The sequence below is a fragment of the Panthera pardus genome, unplaced genomic scaffold, assembly GCF_024362965.1.
Source record: "Panthera pardus isolate Hobbes unplaced genomic scaffold, ASM2436296v1 HiC_scaffold_25, whole genome shotgun sequence".
NCBI lineage: Eukaryota > Metazoa > Chordata > Mammalia > Carnivora > Felidae > Panthera > Panthera pardus.
The window spans coordinates 1,641,666-1,660,897 of NW_026526821.1; the positions used below are offsets into that span (position 1 = coordinate 1,641,666).

Sequence of the window (19,232 nt, forward strand, 5' to 3'; positions counted from 1 at the left end):
CCCCAGCCGCTCTGAGCCTCACAGGGCGCAGGCCTGACCCTGGCTTGGCACCTCCCCACCCCCACCTCTGGAGGCCTGACCAGCGCGGAGGGAGCCCGCACTTACACCCTGCAGGCAGAGGGGCGGGTGGCCCGAGGGCCCCCCAGCCACCCGTTCAGGGAGGGGCAGACCCTGCCTGGACCCCTCCAGCCGGCTGTGCGGGGGCCACAGTTCTCCCCGGGGTGCCAGATAAAACACAGGCCGTCCCGTCAAATATGAGCTTCAGCGAAACCACAGGTACATTCTTGGTATAAATATGTCCTGGATACTGCGGGACACGTCCTGATACGAACACTGCTGCTCGTCCCAAGCTCAAGTTGAACTGGGGCCTCTCCGCCGACCCCCACGACGCCTCCTTCCTGAGTCCAGCGGCCGGGGGCCACGGGAGGGGCCTGTGGCTTCCTCTCCTCCAGCCAGCTCTGAGCCGTCCCTCCAGCCGTGGATCCAATGAGCAGAAGTTCCTGTGCCTTTGAGCTGATGAGGCGGCAGGACCAGGGGGGACCAGGAGGGGACGGGGCCAGAACCTGGAGGCAGCCCCTCCCGGCCCTCGGCATGGCACCCAGGAATGCTCCAGCCCGTCTCTGGGGAAGGGTGGCCCCCTCCCCTCTTCCCCCCTCCCGGAGGGTGCCCCCACCCATGAGGCTGGCAGCAGGCCAGGATGCTGCCCGGGACCTCTGTCACTGTCATTCACAAGCTTTTGGGCCAAGTAGCAGCGAGCAGGTCTCACTGGCCCACATGTGGATTTTTCCGGGCCCCCCCCCAGCTGACATCATTTTGGAAATGGGGAGACAGCATGCGGGAGGAAGGCAGGAAGACGGGGGTATTTCCCGAGCCATCCTGTTTCTTCCAACTGGTTTCTCCCCCGGGGTTTCCCCAAGAGGCCTTCCGCCCATCAGGATGGACACGTGCAGGCAGACTCGTGCTTGCGTGGGTACCCGCATGTGTGAGTGTGCCTGCGTGTGCGAGCATGTTCACGTTTGGGGGTTTACCGAGGGCGTCGGCACCCAGCGCCCTGCGCAGGAGCTCCGACCCCGGGCCACAAGCAGGAGCACAGCCCCTGCAAAGACCCTTACAGTGGCCATAAGGACCCCAACCCTCCAGGTTGGGCCTCAGTGACACTCTGCACACAGGACCGAGGGGCTGTCCCCGGAGCTGAAGAGCAGGGCCTGGTGAGGCCGGTCCGCCCCCCGCTCTGAGCCTCTGGGCCCCGAGGAAAGGTTACAGTGGCACCGTCCCCCCCGCCGCAAAGCAGGTGCAGCCGAGCTCCAGGAGGACGCACAGCACGCCAGCAGACGGGGCCAAGATTGGGGCCTAGCGCTGCGCCTCCTGCCGTCCACACGGGACCTCGTGTGCGTGCGGGAACACGGGGTGTGGGAATCCTGACGTCGCGGGGAGACCCCGTCTAGGCCCATGGGCTGCTGCAAAGGAGTCTCCCCAGAAACCGACGGTGCCGTTCTGTCCGTGCCGAGCGGCCAGGGCTGTCCTGTCCCCAGTGTGGGTCACACACAGCCCAGGTCATCACAGCCGTGAGCCACACAGGCAGGACGTGGGCAGAGGCAGGGGCAGCGACGCGCACCCCCCCCCCCCGAAGTGAGGACGGCCGGCGGCAGGCCCACAGCAGATTAGAGAGAGCAGAATAAAGCCCAGCACAGTTTCGGGTTAATTTTTACGGACAGAATTCCCAAGACCCCAACCACTTTGGCCACTTTTTACTTCTAAGGGTGTGTGTCGCCCTCCACGCCCTCCAGATAACACAGTCCTGCAGGGACCTGAAGGGACGTGTTTGCAGAGGGCAAGAGCCCCTGGGGCGGGGGGAGCTTTATGGCTTTATGCAAAAAACAAAACAAAACAAAACAAACAACAGAGGTTGGGGAGTCATAGACAACGATCCTGCATCCTGACATGCTTGGGCAAAACCATGGTCTAGGGAAGGACTGGCGAGGAATGTCCCTCGAGCGGGAGCCCCTCTGGCCGGAGCCATGGGGCATCCCTTTTAAGTCAAGTGCTGTGATTCCACGGGCAACACACGGTTTCGTTTTCATCTGCTCTGGCAAAGTCGGGGACACACGGCCTCGGAGGTCCCAGGGACCACACGATCCTCCTCAAGGTCAGGCTGGCGGCTGATCTGACGGGACAGCGAGCCGTCACCGGGGCCAGCGCGAGAGTCGGGCTGTTTTATTAGCCGTGGCCCAGCCCGGTCTCCAGGCGCCGAGGGTGATGTCGCTCACGCTGAGGTAATGTACACCTAAGAGATGTGAGGGGGTCCCTCTGCCCGTCCTACTCGAGCTCAGGCCCGGAGGAGCCAGAGACCCCGGCATCACGGGCCCCCCGCCCGATGGCCAGGTCCTGTGCGCTCTTGGCCCCTGCGGGTCTCCCGTCCCTGCTCCGGCACCGAGGCTCCAGAACGCCCTCCCTCGTGGGCTCGCCGACCGGGGGAGCTCCCAGGCCTGGCAGCCGGTCGTAAATATCTCGTCACGTGACAGGACATTTGCCAGTGCTGCAGTCACACCACGGTCCCACCGAACCGGGAGATAAGCCCCTCGGAGGGTGATTACATCTCCCCAAAAACAAACCTGCCTAAGTCCCTCCCCAGAGGGCCCCTCTCTAAGTGGGTTGTCTGGTGACCTGGCCTGCCGGGTTTAATGCCGAGGGACGTCAGGAAGGGGCTTTGAAACTAGATTAGGTTACATAAATGATACTGCGGCCCGTGAACTGTTTTCCTTTCCTGCTCCCCTTTTCCCGGCAGCCGGCTCGAGGCCCCTCCAGGTCATCTCCAGTGCAGGCTGTTTGTAAGGCACGGCGTCTCCTGCCGGCCGGGCCTGTGGGTCGGGAGGACGATGAAGTCCCTCCAAGGGCTGTCTGTCCCGGAGGAGCCCCGTGTGGGCCGGCAGGGTGACCCGAGAGTCTCTGGGGACAGGGGCTCCAGGCCCACCTCCAACTCTGCCCAGTCCAGGGTCTGGGACCAGTCTTTCTGGGTAAGCCTCAGTTTTCTCATCTATAAAATGGGAGCGAGAACCCCACACTCCCCAGATGGCCCTCAGCTTCAAAAGCATTAAAACACATGACATCTCAGGCCCAGGCAGGCACTGGGGAGGTGGGGAGGGGTGTTGATGAGAGTGGCAAGATTAGCTACAGCTCAGGGGGAACCGGCAGAGAGGGGACATACCCCCAGGCACGCGGCCCCTGCCTCCAGCAGTGGCTGCCCCTTGCCCCAGCTCTAGGCACAGGGGACACAGGCCAGAGGGGCAGGCAGGCCAGGCCGGCCTTGGGTTCTTGAGCTCGGCGGTACCCTAAGGACAGGGTAGCGCCCTCGCCTTACCCTGGCATTGCTGAATTCCCACACTGTAGGACGCCCCAGCCCCTCCAGTCCCACCCCCAAAGGTCCCATCCTCCCTGACCTCCCTGGTTAGTTCTGTCGTTCGAGGTCGTGCGTGCTAGGGAAGCCCTGAAGCCCCCCCCCCCATGTGGATTCCACCTCGTTCCCCTGAGGGGCAGCTCTGAGGCTCGGGGGTGGGGGCAGGTCACAGCTTGGCAAGGGTGGAGCCTGGGGAAAGAGGGGTCCACTCAGAGGACAGGAAAAGGGGCTTTGACCTGGCTTTCCCCTGCCCTGGAAGAAGGGGCATAGGGCTGCCCTAAATAACTGGGAAGGAGCTCTGAGCTCCCAGGCCCCCCAGTCCCCCCAGGCCTCCTTTCCTTAACCGCCCCCCCACCACACTTGAACGAGGCAAGAGGGGGCTTGAGGTTCAGGCAAGGCCAGCCTCCTCCCCAGTCCTGTGGGTGACGCACACAGTGCCCCCCAACCTGGGGGCCTAGTTCCTGGGCACCACACCCCTTCCCTGGGGTGGACAGACAGCTCCCTGGGCCACAGCTAAGTCAGTGTGTGGGGGGCAAGGACCCTGCCTGGGGCCATCCCTGGAAGGGGGCCAAGGCCCCTCGGGCTTTGGGTGAGGCAAGGCCTGGGTCCCCCTTGGGAGCAGGTCCGGAGGCCCTAACCCCCCTTCTCCCCCCAACCAATGGAGACTGTTTTCTCTTCTGTCAGTATGTGTTGGAGCTAGACTGGTTCCTCAGCTCCGGGGCTGGGAGGAGGCAGCCGCTGGGCCAGTGAAACCCCAGAGCCCAGCAGGCCGGGGAGCACCCCCTGCCCTGTCCCCCACCCGCTCGTGGCCACTCCCATCCTGGGGATCTTTCTCCCCAAGGCCCCCGAACACGGCTCCTCAGGGCCCTGGAAGAGGAACTCTGCCTGGTCACCGGGGGCCCAACAGGCCAACCCTCTTAGCTCATGGGGGTGGGGTCTCCACATCAGAGACGTGTCCCCTTCCAGCCACCCTGACCAGGTCGCCAGAGGGAAGCCGGGGGAGGTGTGGGGGATGGGGGGGACACTCATGGCTGACCTCTGGGGCCCAAATTTCTTCCTGTGCCTCCCTGGTCCTGCTCTCAGGGCCCGGGGAACCCAACTGCACAGTCTCTACCTGTCTGCAGCTGAGATCCTGGAGCCCCAGTGCTCTGCTCCCTCCCCTGGTTTCCCTACACACCTGCCTCAGGCCTGCAGGGTACCCTCCTGGGCCAGACCCTGAGTCCCACTAACTCCTCCCAAAGCCAGTGGGAGGGCAGGCACCACTGTTACCCCCCACATTGCAGATGAGCAGAGGTACAGAGAGAAAAGTATTTCGCCCAAGGTCACACAGCCCTGAGATGACAACGTGGAGCCCCGATGATCTGACAGCTTCATGTTCGTACTCAGACCTGCTGGCCCCAAAACTTTCCTCGAGGTTCAGTGTCTGCTGAGAAGGCCGAACAGGAACACGGTCAACTGACCACAAAACATGATGCGGCACAAGGGAGGGGGAGAGCAATTTATCAGGGAAAGCCAGACTGAAGGGGATTTGCAAGCTGGGCCTTGAGGGATGTGTAGGAGTTCATCAAGTAGAAAAGAGAGCAAAGGAAGGGTTCTCCACGTTGAAGAGCAGTATGGGCAAAGGCTTAGGGGAGAGGCAGGCTTGCAGCTGGAGGGGCTAGCGGGGGGTGGGGGGACTGGGGCGCCTGCCTCCCTCCTGAGGGGCAGTGGCGCAGAAGGCCTTTGTGGGGGGTAGGGGGAGGCTGGGCAAGGCAGGCCTGGGGTGGGGAAGGACCCGGGCTTTGCCGTTCGGGCTGAGATGCCTTTCTTTTTGGTTCAAGTGGAAGTGATCTGTGAAGAGGCCAGAGGCTGCTGCAGACAACCACTGTCCCTACACCCCCCCCCCATGTGGCTGCGCCCCAAGGTGGGGGACGGCGGGCAGGGGGTCCGGCTCCCGGAGTGGGGGCAGGGAAATACCACCGCAGCCTCTAGGCTCCAGGGCGGTGGGCTCCCGTCCCAACCCCAGGGGGCTGTTGCCCCAGGACCGCAGGGGAGGCAGCCCAGCCCTGGACACAGCAGAAGGTCCTGTGTGGGGCACAGCCAGTGAGGGGGCTTTCGAGAGTAAGCTCCTCGGTTGGAGACCAGAATTTAGAGGCAGCTTTCACCCCACCCCACCCCCGCCTCCACATCCTCCTGGAAGAAGAGCCTCAGCCTTTTAATTGTGAAACTAATTCATGTCCATTCTAGAGATTGGTGAATACAGAAAAAGCGACCAGACATTGCCTCCCTTATGAATGGTGTGCATTTGTTTTAATTACCCGGTTTAATTATTAGCTGGGTGACCTTGGGCACGTTAGCTAACCTCTCTGTCACCTGTTTACCTGTTTGTAATGGGAATAATAATAACATCATGTACATCCTGAGACTGACGCGAGAATTAAGAGGAAACGCCACAGGACAAAGCACGTGGCCCACGGATGCTGGAACTTGCTGTTCGAGGACTGATGGCAGTTTATCCCTGGTACAGAAGACAAGCCCCTGCCCCACAGCCCCAGCCTGATCCCAGGCTGGTCGTGGATCTTTCCTTCTTCTCTGGACCTTTCCTTGGGGGGTGGGGGTGGGGTCTCCCTGTCTCGCCTCTCTTCACCGCCAGTGGCACTGGCGGGACATCCCCCCTTTCCATGTCCACTTTCTCAGTAACCTGGGCTCTGAGGGCAGAAGGAGTGGGGTTCGACCTGCTTTGGGCCCTCCAGAGCTGCGAGGCGCCCCTGGCACAGCGAGCTTCTAGGACCCTGAGTAGCACGGGGACACCTCTCCGTCCTTCGGGGACCCACTTTGAAAGAGCTGAAAGAGGGAAAGATAGATCCACTGGCAAAGTCTAGAGAGAGATGGGCAAAGGAGGGGCCCCGGCTCAGACTCCAGAGGTGGGTGGGGAGAGCGGGCACCACAGGAGTCCATCCCTGTAGGCGGATGGGAGCTCGGAGGGGTGGAGGGTGGAGGGGTTAGGGTGTGGAGGGGTGGGGGTTGGGGGGTGGGGGATAGGGGAGGCGGGAGGGGTGGGAGAGGGGTGGAGGGATGGGGTGGGGGAGGGGGGAGGAGTGGAGGGGTTGGGGGAGCATAGGGGCAGGGAAGCAGTCCGCAGCCCCAAGGCCACCTGCCCCAAGGCCATGCTCCCCTTCCCCATGGCACCTGACAAGGCTTGTGGAGAATCAGGGGCCTGCCCTGGAAACTTCTGTGGGGTCTCCAGCCAGGGTGTGAGTGGGGGCCTTCCCCTGTCACCTCCCAGGACAGTGCTTCCTGGGCAGCCCAACCAGGTTCACCCTGGGTGCCTCAAAGAGCACCCCAAATCCCTGCCTGCTGTCAGCACAGGGAACGCAGGGAGGGGCGCAAGCGGTGGCCGTATTCACACCCCCCCCCCTCCCGCAGGCCTAGAGCCCCAGAGTCTAGGCCACCATGGAGGTGCCATGGGCAAAGGTGAGCCAAGGGCCCATTTCTTAAAAGAAGGACATTCACAGTGCCAAGTCCCGCATTCAAGGGCTGTCTGGTAAGTCCTGCTCCTGCCCAGCCAGGGTCACCCAGTCAGTGCTGTGACAGCAGGCAGAGAGCTTGGGGCCTGTGGAGGAGGCTGGGGCATCCAGCAGGAGGCTGAAGGAAAGGCCATCTCTGCCACAGTGCTGCCACCAGAGGGGCCACCCAGGGAGTGCCAGGGGGCACCTCAGGGACCCAGGTGGCCTCCCACCCATCCCACACTCCTGGATCCTGGAGGAGACCTTCCGGAGCCCCCGCTCCCCCACCCCACCGCCTGGGCCCAGGGAACGTCCGCGGGGGGGCGTGGGGGGGGCGAGGCGACAAGGAGCACAGACAGGTGGCGCCCGGCCTTCGCCCCCTCACCTCCGCCCGGCCCCGCTGGGATCCCCGCGCAGTCAGAAACTGAGGAAACTGCGGGACTCCGGCTGGACTCTGGGCGGGAGGGCCTCGTCCACCCGGCTCCAGCCCAGGGACACCGAGCTGGGCGGTCCCCGTGGAAGCCGGATCCTGGCGCTGGGCCCCGAGTCCGGGTGCAGAGACGGGGCCCCCACCACTGCGTGAGCGGCAGCGGACTCGGGCTCTCGGACTCCTCCGCAGGGCCCCAAACGGACGCCAGGCCGGCCTCGGTGCGAGCCGGGCGACGACGGAGGGGGTGGGGTCCGCGAGTCCCCCCCCCACCCCCGCCCAGAACAAATTTGGGGACGTCCCCGCGTCCCAGCTGGCCCGGCGCCCCCACCGAGCACCGGCCGGTTCCCACCGCCCGCTTCAGCGGGGACTGGGCTCCGGGTGCCCCGCGTCCCTGTCCGGGACAGGCGACGGGGCCTGCTCCGGTCACGTGGCGCGGCGGCCGCAGCCCCAGCTGACCCCGCGGGAAGGGAGGAGAGAGGAGGGGAGAGGAGGGAGGGGAGGGGAGGGTGAGAGGAGGGAAGGAGGGGAGGAGAGGGAAGGAGGGGAGGGGAGGGGAGGGGAGGGGGAGGGGAGGGGAGGGGAGGGGGCGGCGGGCGCCGGGATTCCCTGCGGGACCCGCGCGGCCCCGGGCTCCCAGTCTCCAGCCCGCCTGTCGCCCGCCCCGCCGAGACCACCGCGCCCTCCGCTCCTCGCCCCCAGCCCGTGAGCGCCCCACCGGGCCCGGCGCCCTCTCCCAGCGCGGCGCCCCCGCCCCCCCGCCCCCCCGACCGCGGGCCCTGGCGAGCGCACCCCGGGAAGCTCGGAGGCCCGGCCGTGGAGGAGGTGAGCTCGGCGTTCGGGCTGCGCCGGGGCCGCCGGGGGCCACCCGCGCCCCGCCGTGCTGACCCCGCGGCCCGCTGCGGAGCGGGGACGCGGGCGCCGAGGCGGCGCACAGCGCCCGGGAACTCGACGCCGGCGCCCCCTCCCCGCGGGTCCGGGCCGCGTCGGGGAAGATGTACCAGAGCCTGGCGCTGGCCCCGAGCCCCAGCCAGGCCGCCTACGCCGACTCGGGCGCCTTTCTGCACGCGCCGGGCGCCGGCTCCCCGGTGTTCGTGCCGCCCGCGCGCGTCCCCTCCATGCTGCCCTACCTGCCGGGCGTGCGAGCCGGGCCCCCCAGGCCCCCGGGCTAGGCGCGCACCCCGGCTGGGCGCAGGCGGCGGCCGCAGACTCCTCAGCCTTCGGCGCCGGCGGCCCGCACCCGCCGGCCGCCCAGCCGCCCGGAGCCACCGCCTGCCCCTTTCCGCACGGCCCCCCCGGGCCCGGCAGTGGGGGCGGCGCGGGGACCCGCGACGGCGGCGCCTACCAGGGCGCGCTGCTGGCGCGCGAGCAGTACCCCGGCCCCGCTGGGGCGGCCGGTGGGCGCGTCCTACCCCGCCGCCTACCCCGCCTACGTGAGCACCGAGGTGGCTCCGTCCTGGACCTCCGGACCCTTCGAAGGCAGCGTCCTGCACGGCCTCCAGGGCCGCCCGGCTGGCCTCACCGAGCCGCAGAGCCACCTTCGGTGAGTGTGACCCTGGGGTGCTGGGTGCTGGGCCTACCGGGGTGCAGTCCTGCACCCGGCCAAGGCTCCGGCGCCACCCCCCCTCACCCCCGCCAGGCCCAGAACTGCGGGACAAGTACACGCGGGCAGAATACAGCATCTGCCACAATGTCACCCCCCCCTGAGACCAAAACTGCGGTCCTGGGCTTCCTTTCTCCTGAACCCAACCCCCTGGGTCTCACCAGTTGAGCTCACCTCATACGCTCTTATGAGAAGTTTCTAAGTGGTTATTATAAAATTCAGAATACGATTTATTTCAGTAAGCGGCCACACTCTGCTCCTTCTAGAATGTTTACATATTCTAATTTGAGACCTGGCTTCAGTGGCTCACCGCCCCGCCCCCGGGGTGCCAATTTGGATAATCGGATTCCAGGCCCCTCAGGCGCATTTGCTGGGGGGGGGGGGGGGGGACACGCCTGTGTTCGCCGCAGGCGGGAAGCCCCTGGGCCGCCCTACTTCATGGGTGCAGCCTCGCAGGCCCACCCCCAAGCCGCCTCCGCCCCGACTGCCTCCATGGCGCAGGAAGCGGGTCCCCTCCGCCGTCACCCAGGGCGGCTCCCGCAGGACTGACCCCCACCCGGCCCCCACAGGGCACCCGGTGCCGCCGGGGAGGGAGCCGGAGACCTCTCCCTTCTGCCCTGCGGGCCCCTGAGCGGTGGCACAGGCCCAGCTGTGTTCCACGGTGGTCGCCACCCGAGCAAAGCCGACAGGAAAGGCAGGGGCTGCAGGCTCTGTGGGATGGCACCATCCACTCAGCCCGGCCCTCCTAACGTCCCGTTTTGCAGAGGCCGAGGCCCTGGGGCCACCTCCCTCCGCCGGTGCTGACCACTCCGCCTCCCCAGGGGATCAAAATTACACCTCGGTTCTAAGGGGAACCATTCTGTTGCCGCCCGGGGGTCTGACTGACTGACCTTCCCCCACCCTGCAAGGCAACCCTAACCAGCTTCTCTTTTAATCTGGCACAAACTTTATACTATGTAAAGTTAAGCTTTAAAGTGAAATTAGACAAAATAAATGTTAAAATAAAATGAAAGCCAGGGGCACACGCAGCGGGAAGACGCAGCAGACGCTGGGCCCCGGGGAAGGGCAGTGCCTCGGCCCGCGACCAGCTGCCTGTCCCCCCAGTGCCGGACTTCCTGGAAGAGCTCCCTGGCGAGGGTCGCGAGTGTGTCAACTGCGGGGCCCTCTCCACGCCGTTGTGGCGCCGTGACGGCACCGGCCACTACCTGTGCAACGCCTGCGGCCTCTACCACAAGATGAACGGAGTCAACAGGCCGCTCGTGCGCCCACAGAAGCGCCTGGTGAGTGCCGCCTGCAGGGGGCCCGAGCTGATTCCCCAGAGAGGCTGGGTGCCCCAGCAGGGCCCTGGGAGCGCTGTCTGCTGTCCATCCGGGAGCTGCCTGGAGGCCCAGGCCCCGCCACAGGCCCTGCCCTGCCCTGCGCGCCTCCGCAGAAGGGCTGGGCTCACGGAGCCCAAGGCGGTGCTGCCCTGGGTCTGTGGGCCTCCCCGGAAGAAGGGCCACCCGGTGACTCTGCCCGGGACCCGGGGCACAGGATGGCTGTGGACCCAAGCGGCCTCCTGGGGCTCAGCCCTGCGGCTCCGAGGGTGGCAGGGGGTGCAAGGTGACATGGCCCGGGCGTGGGGTTTGGAGGGAAAGGTGGCCGCTGGGTGGTGGCTTTGTGGCAGGGGGTTGAAATCCAATGCAGGAGGGGTCCTGGGGACCCCTGCTCTTGGGGAGCACTTTCTCCCCGATACCAGGGGGCTGGAGCTGAGACCGGGTCTGCGGTGGTTCCATGCGCGAAACTTGTTTTCACTTTTGGTTTCTCCTGGCGTGTGGCTGGATGTTGAGCAGAGAGGACCGGGGACTCACTTTTGCCCCCAGCCGGGCAGAGTCCCCGGAGGCTGTGTGAAGGTTTCGAGGCACTGGTTCTCTGCCGTCTCACCGGCAAACTCGGAGGTTCGAGTAATTCTGCGCGTGGCAGGGCCCGCCTTTGCAAGCTGTCTAAAGTTAGTGAGGCCACAGTGACTCCTGAGTCCTGGGTCCGGGCATGGCTGTTTCTGGGGATGCCAGGCCTTCTGCTCTAATGCTGGTGTGAGCCCTGTCATGGCCGGTCAGCCGGCTCTGGCCGGTTCTGGTGCATCGGAGGGTGGGTGGGGGGCTCGTCCCTGGCGGCTGCTGCAGGTGGCCCGGCCTGCCTGCCTGCCGCGGTGGCTGTTCTGGGCTGCCTGGTGCTCAGTCGCTGGCCCTTTTCGGGAAACCCAGACCTGGGCTGTGGAGGTGCCCGACCGATCCAGGCTCCAGACCAGGCAGGCAGGAGGCAGCACTGACCCAGGCAGTTTGGGGGAAGCCACTGTTTTTCTCTCCCTGTTCTAGCCTGGAGTTTGGGGTCCACAGGTCCCCTAATTCCCCTCCACCCACACTGTGCCTCCTGGAAGGGGGGGGATACCTCAGAATCCATATCACCTCCTCACTTATATTTCTGCCCCTGTGATCATGCCCACTCCCCCCCCCCACACACACACACATGCACGGCACTGGCTTGGCACCTGGTGTGGCCCTCACAGATGGGGAAACTGGCTAAAGCAGAGGTGTCCTGGGGGACTGACCCCCCCCAACTCCCAGGGAGCAGGCCGGCTGCTCCTCTGCTCCCTCCCTTCTCCCCCGGGGGGTGGGGATGGGAACACTGGTAAACAGGAAGAGAAGGTTCAGATCCTCCCGTCTCTGCCCCCCACCCCTCACAGGGCTCACCTCCCAGCAGAAAATTCCTGATGTGGGGGTAAGCAGGCAGGGGCCATGAGGCATTGAGGCATTCACCTTCACAGCAGCCCTGTGATGACCCCAGGGCTCAAGGCGCTCAGAGAGTGGCTTCCCCCAGCAGCCCCGCGCAGCAGGGCCTGGGTTCCGAGGACTGTCTGCCTCGGGCTCCCGTGTGCCCCGCCCCCGCTGGTGATGCACCTGTCTTGGGTCTTCGGCTGAGGCCCCTGCACACACTGTCCCCCTGCTGCGTTGGAAAGATTACTTTAGGTGGGGTGCTTGGACAGGCCTTAGCCCGTTCTGTGGACTGGTGCGGCCTCCACGTCCTGGTCCGGGGCACAAGGAATGATTAGCTTTAAGGACGCTTTGTAGGGTGGAGAATGCCCTCAACTTACCCCCCACCCCTCCGAGGCGGCCGGCCTCAGAGGGTGGTCAGCTGGTCATCCCTGCGTCCAGGCCCATGCAGATCTGAATGCGGGACGAGCCTAGGAAGGGGGGACGGTGTTCCTAGAGGGGTCGTACTCCCCTCTCCTCCGAGCTGGCTCCTCATGGATGGTTTTCCTCTGATTTGTCTCTGGGCTCCTGCCTGGCACTCAGGGAGGGTGACCCGGGTGGCGGGGCCGGGCTCGTGTGGAAACTCAGAGATTCTCGGAGAGTGCTGGGACCAGAGCCCAGGCCCCAAGGCAGCCGTGGCGGGGCTGGGCCAGTCACCCCAGACTTGTCCCTGCTCGTGCCTCACTCTCCCTCATGGGTGGCCAGCACCGATGCCCCCGGAGAGAATTGTCCTAACCTTCTTTCAAATGATTACAGAAGCTCTAGAAACTTGTCACCAACAACACAGGAATGTGACAATAACAAGTGTGCGTCCACCACCCCCTAGGCCTCGCCCCCAGTCCCGAAGGAGTTCATATCTTTTCTGCCCTTTGCATCCTGGGTGCCTCCTTAGTCACAGGCACGAACCTCTTACCTGAGGCTTCTGTCAGTGTGGGCGAGCGAGTGGGGAGAGTTGAGGTGGCCCCACAGACCCCTGCGTGCCTGCTTGTGTGGCCAGGTGCTCAGAGCCCTCCCCCCCCCAGCCCCACCCCACCCCAACGTCAGAGCCCTGCAGCCAAGGCCAGAGGGCCCCCGGCGCCACCTCCAGGAAGGGGCCCCGCATCCTTCCAGGAGCAAATCTGGACCTTGACTGAGGACCCCGGGTTTTCCTTCCTGCACAGTCCGCCTCACGGGCTCGTCCCTGGCACGGTCTGCCCTTGGCCAGCAAGGGACACACGCTTTATCAGGTTAAGCGTCGACCGTGTCCTTTTCCGAGAGCGGGATGAGGGGACCCACTTGAAATGGGGCCATCCCCCCTCCCCCCGCTGTACCTCTTGTTGTGAGTTTCGAGCTGCGTCTCTTACTTTGAAAAGTGGTTTTCGCTGTGTGAGCTGGCCTCACCCCTCCCAGCCGAGGAGCAGCAGCGGCCCCTCTCCCTGCTCCCCGCTCCGGCTCTCAGCCCTTCCTGGCTGGGCCGCCCAGCGTCCTGATTTCTTCACTTGAATCAGACGCGTGCGGAGCCTGGAGCTGCTGCAGCCAGCAGGCTTTGAAGTTTAACTTCTTTTGAAAAGAACAGACCAAAGAAGAAAACAAAATACAGCGGCGGGGTGGGGGGGGGGAGGCCTGGCAGCGAGGGGGCCCCGAGAGTGGCCAGGCCTGGCCGCTTGTGCAGGCAGCAAGGAAGGACAGAGGCTCGGGCGTCTGTCGGGGTAGGGACGGCACCGGGGATGTGTCCCCGCAGTGCGCGGGGCTCAGGGGGGCGGTTCCGTCCACCCCGATGCCTCCGGCCCAGCAGCATCTCTGAGCCTCGGTGCCCCATCTGGAGCACACAGCCCGATGAGGGGAGAGGAAAATACAAACGAACAAACTTTTTAAATTTTTTTCCAGGTCCTTTCTTCCCCTCTTTTTACTAATTTTAATTTATGTTCACTAGGAAAGAATTCACTGCTTAATCCAGGCTCCAGATTTTTCCCTTGCACTCCCAGGATACAGGGAGACGGCTCTTGGACTTCTGGGCTGTTTTCTACACACACACACACACACACACACACACACACACACACACGGCATCGATTCCTCCTGTGGTTGTTTCCACACCTGTGGGGGGGGGGGGGGGCGCGGCTGCGGGGCGGAACCGAGGCTTCTCTTCTCGCAAGACGACGCACAGGCGACCGTGAGGACGTTTGTGGGAGGTGCAGGCGAGCTCTGTGTGTGTACTCGTGAGTGCTGCTGAAAACCAGCACTGACGTTCAAGGCCCCGCATTGGCACCTTTGTGCCCTGGCCTGAGTGTTTCCGTAGGAAGGATTCAGCATGAGGAGGCATGATGGCCCAAGGGGAGGGGTTCGGACTCCTACTTTTCAATGATGGTGCAACTTTTCTGGGAGGTGTGACGGCAGTATGAGCTCTAAGGGAGCAGCTGGATGGGGAGAGGAAGCAGGGACCTCGGTGTAGCCCGAAGGGGTAGGTCAGGGTCACATACAAGACAGTCAAATGTGAATTTCGGATAAACAGCAACTAGCATCTTAGTGTGAGTATGTCCCAAATACTGCACGGAGGCACACTTCTGCGAAATATTGTTGCACAACGGAAGTTCGCATCTAGCTGGCATCCTGGTGTGTGTAGTTTTTGTTTGTTTGTTTGTTTGTTGCTACATATGGCAGCCTGGGGAAGGTCCTAAGGCCCCCTGCCATGCCAGGAAGGTGGGTGGACTGGCGGGGGTGGGGATCCCAGGGCCGGGGTGGGCCGCAGGAGGGCGCCCCCTTGTGCGGAGCTCCTGGCACCGAGAGGCAGATGGGAGACAGGGCCGGGGCAGGGAGAGGAAACTCAAATCGTGTCCAGTAAGAGCAGCTGCCTTCCAGACAGAGTCAGGATGTGGCCTCGGCTTCCCGGGGAGAGACTCGGGCGGACCCTGGTTGACTCCGGGTCCAGTGCTCCTGTCTCCGAGCGTCACCGTCTGGCCGGGAGGTGGAGCAGCAGGGCCCCGGCCCCCGGCTCACACCAGCCTCCCCCATGCACAGTCCTCGTCCCGCCGCGCTGGCCTCTGCTGCAGCAACTGCCACACGACCAACACCACGCTGTGGCGGCGCAACGCGGACGGCGACCCGGTGTGCAACGCCTGCGGTCTGTACATGAAGCTGCACGGGGTGAGCGGACGGGGTGGGCGGGAGGAGGACGGGGGGCGGGGCCTGGGTGAGTGAACGGGGCGGGGCGGGTCATGGGTGGGGCCCGGGCCCGGGTGAGGACTGGGGGGCGGGGCCGGGGTGACTGGAGGGGGCACGGGTGGGGCAGGGGCGGGGCCACGTGGGGGGCGGGTGAGGACTGGAAGGGGCGGGGCGGGGTGAGTGGAGGGGGGAAGGGGGGGAAAGGGGAAGGCGGGCCATGGGTGGGGCAGGGGCCCGGGTGAGGACTGGGTGGGGCCGGGGAGTTGGGGGCCCCGAGTTGGGGGCGGGGCATGGGGGCGTGGCGAGTGGACGGGAGGGGGGAGGCAGGGGCGGGGCTGCCCTCTTCGGGTCACGTGAGACACGGGGCCCTGGGGAGGCAGGTGGCAGAGCGGGGCTGAGCTTGTTTCCCGTGTGGCCCCCACTGAGGACGCGCTCCAGGCCTATGCTGTTACCGTTAGGCCCTTTTCACAGATGGGCCTACTGAGGCTCAGCATCAGTGAGGCAGGTCTGCAGCCATTCAACCTGAGACAGGGGCTAGGCCCCCTGGGGTGGCCTCTGTGCGCGCCTAGAGCCCTCCTGGCCCCTACAGCTCTGGGGGGTTGGGCCTGGACTGGCTCTTGCCCGCTTTGCTGGGAGGAAGGCCCCAAGCCCAGGGCCAGCAGCTCACCAAGGGCTCTGACGACTCGGTCACCTCCCAGAGTGACTAGCTCTGCAGGACTGACATCAGGGCATGTGGCCATTCAAGAGGCCCAAGGGTGAGAAGAGACAGGACCAGTCACCCTCCCCTGCCTGCCCCTGCCAGGTGCCTCGGCCCCTGGCGATGAAGAAGGAAAGCATCCAGACGCGGAAACGCAAGCCCAAGAACGCTGCGAAGACCAAGGGCTCTTCAGGTGTGAGGGACCGGGGCCCATCGGGATGCCAGGAAGAGGCCAGTCCCCAGCCCTCCTGCGGGGTACACGTTCGCCCCTTGGAGTCGCTTGGAGTGTCGCAAATTTCCACCAGTAGAGATTTGCACGTTTAGTTCGAGCATCGCCCTCCCAAAGCACAAGTACCCCTGATTCTGCCCCGGGACCCGTCCGGTCTGGGGAGGGGCCGGGCGGTGCGAGCCTACCCAGCTGAGGGGCAGCAGGGCAGGTCGAGGGTGCCACACCCAGTGCCTCTGACCCATTAAGTGACCAGTACAGCTGGATGTGCCCCCCCTTCCAGGATGCAGCACAGGGAACCCCGCGGCCTCCCCGCCCGCTGTCCCGGACACTGAGAGCTCAGCAGCTACATTGAAACCCAAATCCAACCTGGCATCCCCTTCGTGCCCTGGGTCCAGCGTCACCTCCCAGGTAAGTCAGGTGGGGTGGAACCGGGGACCCAGAGCTGGCTCCCGGGCACCTCCTCAGGGAACCCTGACTCGCCCACCAGGTCAGACCCCCATCAGCGCCCCAAGGGCCTCTCCCAGGAAGGAGCTCAGGGCTGGGCACTCAGTTGGCCATTGGTTCCAGCAGCACACCTGTGGCACGCTCCAGGCTGAACGCCCTCATGTGTTGTCCTGTCCGTCACACGGGGCCTCCTGCCCTCTTCCAGGGTCTGAGAAGGCCTCTTACGGCAAACGTCCCGGTCCCGAGGGCTCCCTACGCCAAGCGAGGCCTACTGGCCATTCCTGCATTCTCGTGCTTCCCCTGTTCCCCCTGCAGGCCTCTGGCCAGGTGAACGACCCCCTGGCTCCCAGCCACTTGGAGTTCAAGTTCGAGCCCGAGGACTTTGCCTTCCCCTCTGCAGCCCTGGGCCCCCAGGCTGGCCTCGGCGGGACCCTGTGCCAGGAGGCCTGGTGTGCACTGGCCTTGGCCTAGGGCCTCGGGCGTCCATCGGACCCGCCTCGCTGCCTGCCTGGCTCCAGCACGGCAGAGGGAGACCATCAGGTCCATCCACCAGAAGACGAGCCAGCGGGACCTTGAGGCGCTGGGCATCCCTCAACACGGTGGTGGGGAGGTCTTCTGTACAGACGGCGGTCAGGCCCCGGAGAGGGGGAGAGGCTAATGAGAAGGCCTTGAGCCCCCCCTGCAGACAGAAGGGGACTCCCCCAAAGGCTGTGTGACACTGGGCCACTCCAGCCGGGGCTGACCTGGAGGGCCCACTACCAACAGTTGTCTTGTCCACATCTGCCATCGCCGTGTTGACACATTGTGGCAGCTGGAAAAAAACAAACAACAACAAAAAAGCCACCTGTTGTAAAACCAGGATCACAAATGAAAGGGCCGAGGTCAAGCAGGCAACGTGAATGAGGGGAGCCGCCCGACATGGGACCTCCTCAGGCTCGGGATCTGTTCCTTTTCTCACATTTGATGGATAAAGACACGGCACAGAGAACTTTCCCTCCCTGTGAGTGAAGGGCTGCTAGGGACAGATGTGCAGGTTGTGCACTGTGCCAGGATGCCACCCCAAGGGCAAGCCATTCACACCAGCGTCGTCGTCTACTTGTGTATTTATTTGGATGATTTCCCCAGAGAGGGCAGTAAAGGGCCTCATTCTGACTGAATCTGTGTATCGTGACTGATTCTGACAGAGTGAAGGACCTGGGGTCCCGTGCTGACCCCACAGGCGCTGTCAGTGCTGGTGGTAGAGTGACCGCATGTCCTGGCCTACCTCGGATCATCCCAGCTGGCTTGTCCCAGAGAAATTCTTACTAACCCCCCTTGCGGAAGCCCTCCCCCCACGCTGGGGTGACCCCTTAGTTGGTCAAGCCGGCTAGAAGGAGCTGTGCCCAAGGAACTGAATGACGAGCAGCCACCGGGGTCGGGGAGACAATAAGGCATGGAGGGGAGCGGGGCGCGCCTTGCCAGGGGCCTTGGCCTCGTTTCCGCTCAGTTGCCGCCTTTCGCCAGCAAACATCCGAGACAGCAGGAGCAGCTGCCAGCCGCCGAGCCTCCTGGCTGAGGCTCGCCTTTCGTATTTAAACACCGTGGTCCCTGGCATTAGCTTCCAGAACGCGTCCTCCTGAGGCTGTACCTCCAGTTCGAGCAGCACAATTTACACGTGACGTCTTGTCTTTTTTTTTTTTTTTTTTTAAGACAAACGATGCCATGAGTAAAAAATGTAAAATAAAGGTGTCGATTTTGCATTTCTTTTGCCGACGCCTGTGGGATTTCGCAGCCCGGTCCCTGCCCGCCGGGTCAGCAGCGGGTCCGGTGCTCACTCAGGCCGCCTCTCCTTGCGGCCACTTGTCTCCATGTGTTGGTCTGCTGGACCTTGCTGACCACGCCGGGTTGACCAGGAGACCCTCAAACACAGAGTGCCTTTGAGGTCGCCCACCGGCACGGGAGAGGGACGCTGGGCCGGCCCGGGGGCCCACACGTGGAGAAGCCATCCCTGCGCGGTCAGGAGGACCCGGGTCTGAGGCCCTGTCCTGCCACGTGCTGCTGCTCTGGGCCGCAGTCAGGGCACGGGGAACGCGCTGACGTTCGGGGCACTGGTCCCCATGTGCCCCTGTGTCCGCATGTAGGCCTGGCGCTTCTGACTGGGGTGCGGCGGGCGAGCCAGGTGCTGCTGCCTCTCACCGTGTGGCACCTGCAGGCGGGGTGCCTGTGCGCGGACGTGCCTGGCAGAGGGAGCTCAGCCCGGACAGGACGCCCCTGTCGCGGGGGGGAGACCCCGCTGCCATCCCGTCTCCGTGCCCACAGGCCTCGGGCTGCCCTTCCCGGGAGGCTACTCACAGGAGAGCAGGTGAGGAGCAGCCCAGTTGGGCAGGGCGGTGCCCCCTTCCCGCCTCCCCACCCCCGACCAGGCGTCGGGTCCCGAGCGAGAGGCCCTCACCGTTATTTTGGAAGAACCAAGCGGCAACTCCCTGCTCGGCAACTTCCCAGCCCAAGCAGCTGCGCGGGGGGCAACGTCCGTCCTCCGGGGCCATTGGGGGCCGGGGGGGGGGGGGGGTGGCGCCCAGGCTCCAGGTGAGGGAGCAGAGGCCCCGGAGGGCAGGAGAGGCGGGAGGCCACCCGGCACCCTCGAGGACCTCCTCTGGGCTTGCGTTGCGCTCCGCCCTGTCCCCCTGCGAGGGGGCTGGTGCGGGTCCCCTCTTCTCCGATGGGGGAGACCAGGGCTCCGAGCGGTGGCACAAGGCACCTGGCCACTGAGGGGCCCACGTGGGGGCCTGGGCTTGGAGGGACAGCATGGCATCCTCTCACCCAGCGGTGCTACCACTTGGGAACCCAGTGGCTTTTGTCGGAGCCTCGGTCTCCCCATCTGCAGGGGGAGGGTGCCATGTGCCTGTGGCCACACACGTGCGCAGCTGGTCCGGGCCTGGGGGTCCCCGTATCCAGGAGCGGCGTTCTGCACTCTCCAACCCAAGGAGGCTTCCTGGAGGTGTCCACAGTAGGACAGGTAGGGTCCTCACAAAGAGGAGGGGGAA

The 19,232-nt window shown here is 64.7% G+C and overlaps 1 protein-coding gene across 1 annotated transcript; it reads left to right on the plus strand.

Annotated features, from left to right (window-relative positions):
- The first annotated feature begins 7,878 nt into the window (after nucleotides 1–7,878).
- Nucleotides 7,879–17,891, plus strand: GATA5 (GATA binding protein 5). Its single transcript, XM_019426352.2, is given in 9 exon segments — nucleotides 7,879–8,457; nucleotides 8,460–8,681; nucleotides 8,683–8,826; nucleotides 8,828–8,849; nucleotides 10,014–10,189; nucleotides 14,696–14,821; nucleotides 15,642–15,729; nucleotides 16,046–16,173; nucleotides 16,525–17,891. Coding segments are annotated over 9 exon segments (1,218 nt in total). The 5' UTR covers nucleotides 7,879–8,301; the 3' UTR covers nucleotides 16,681–17,891.
- The last annotated feature ends 1,341 nt before the right edge of the window (nucleotides 17,892–19,232 follow it).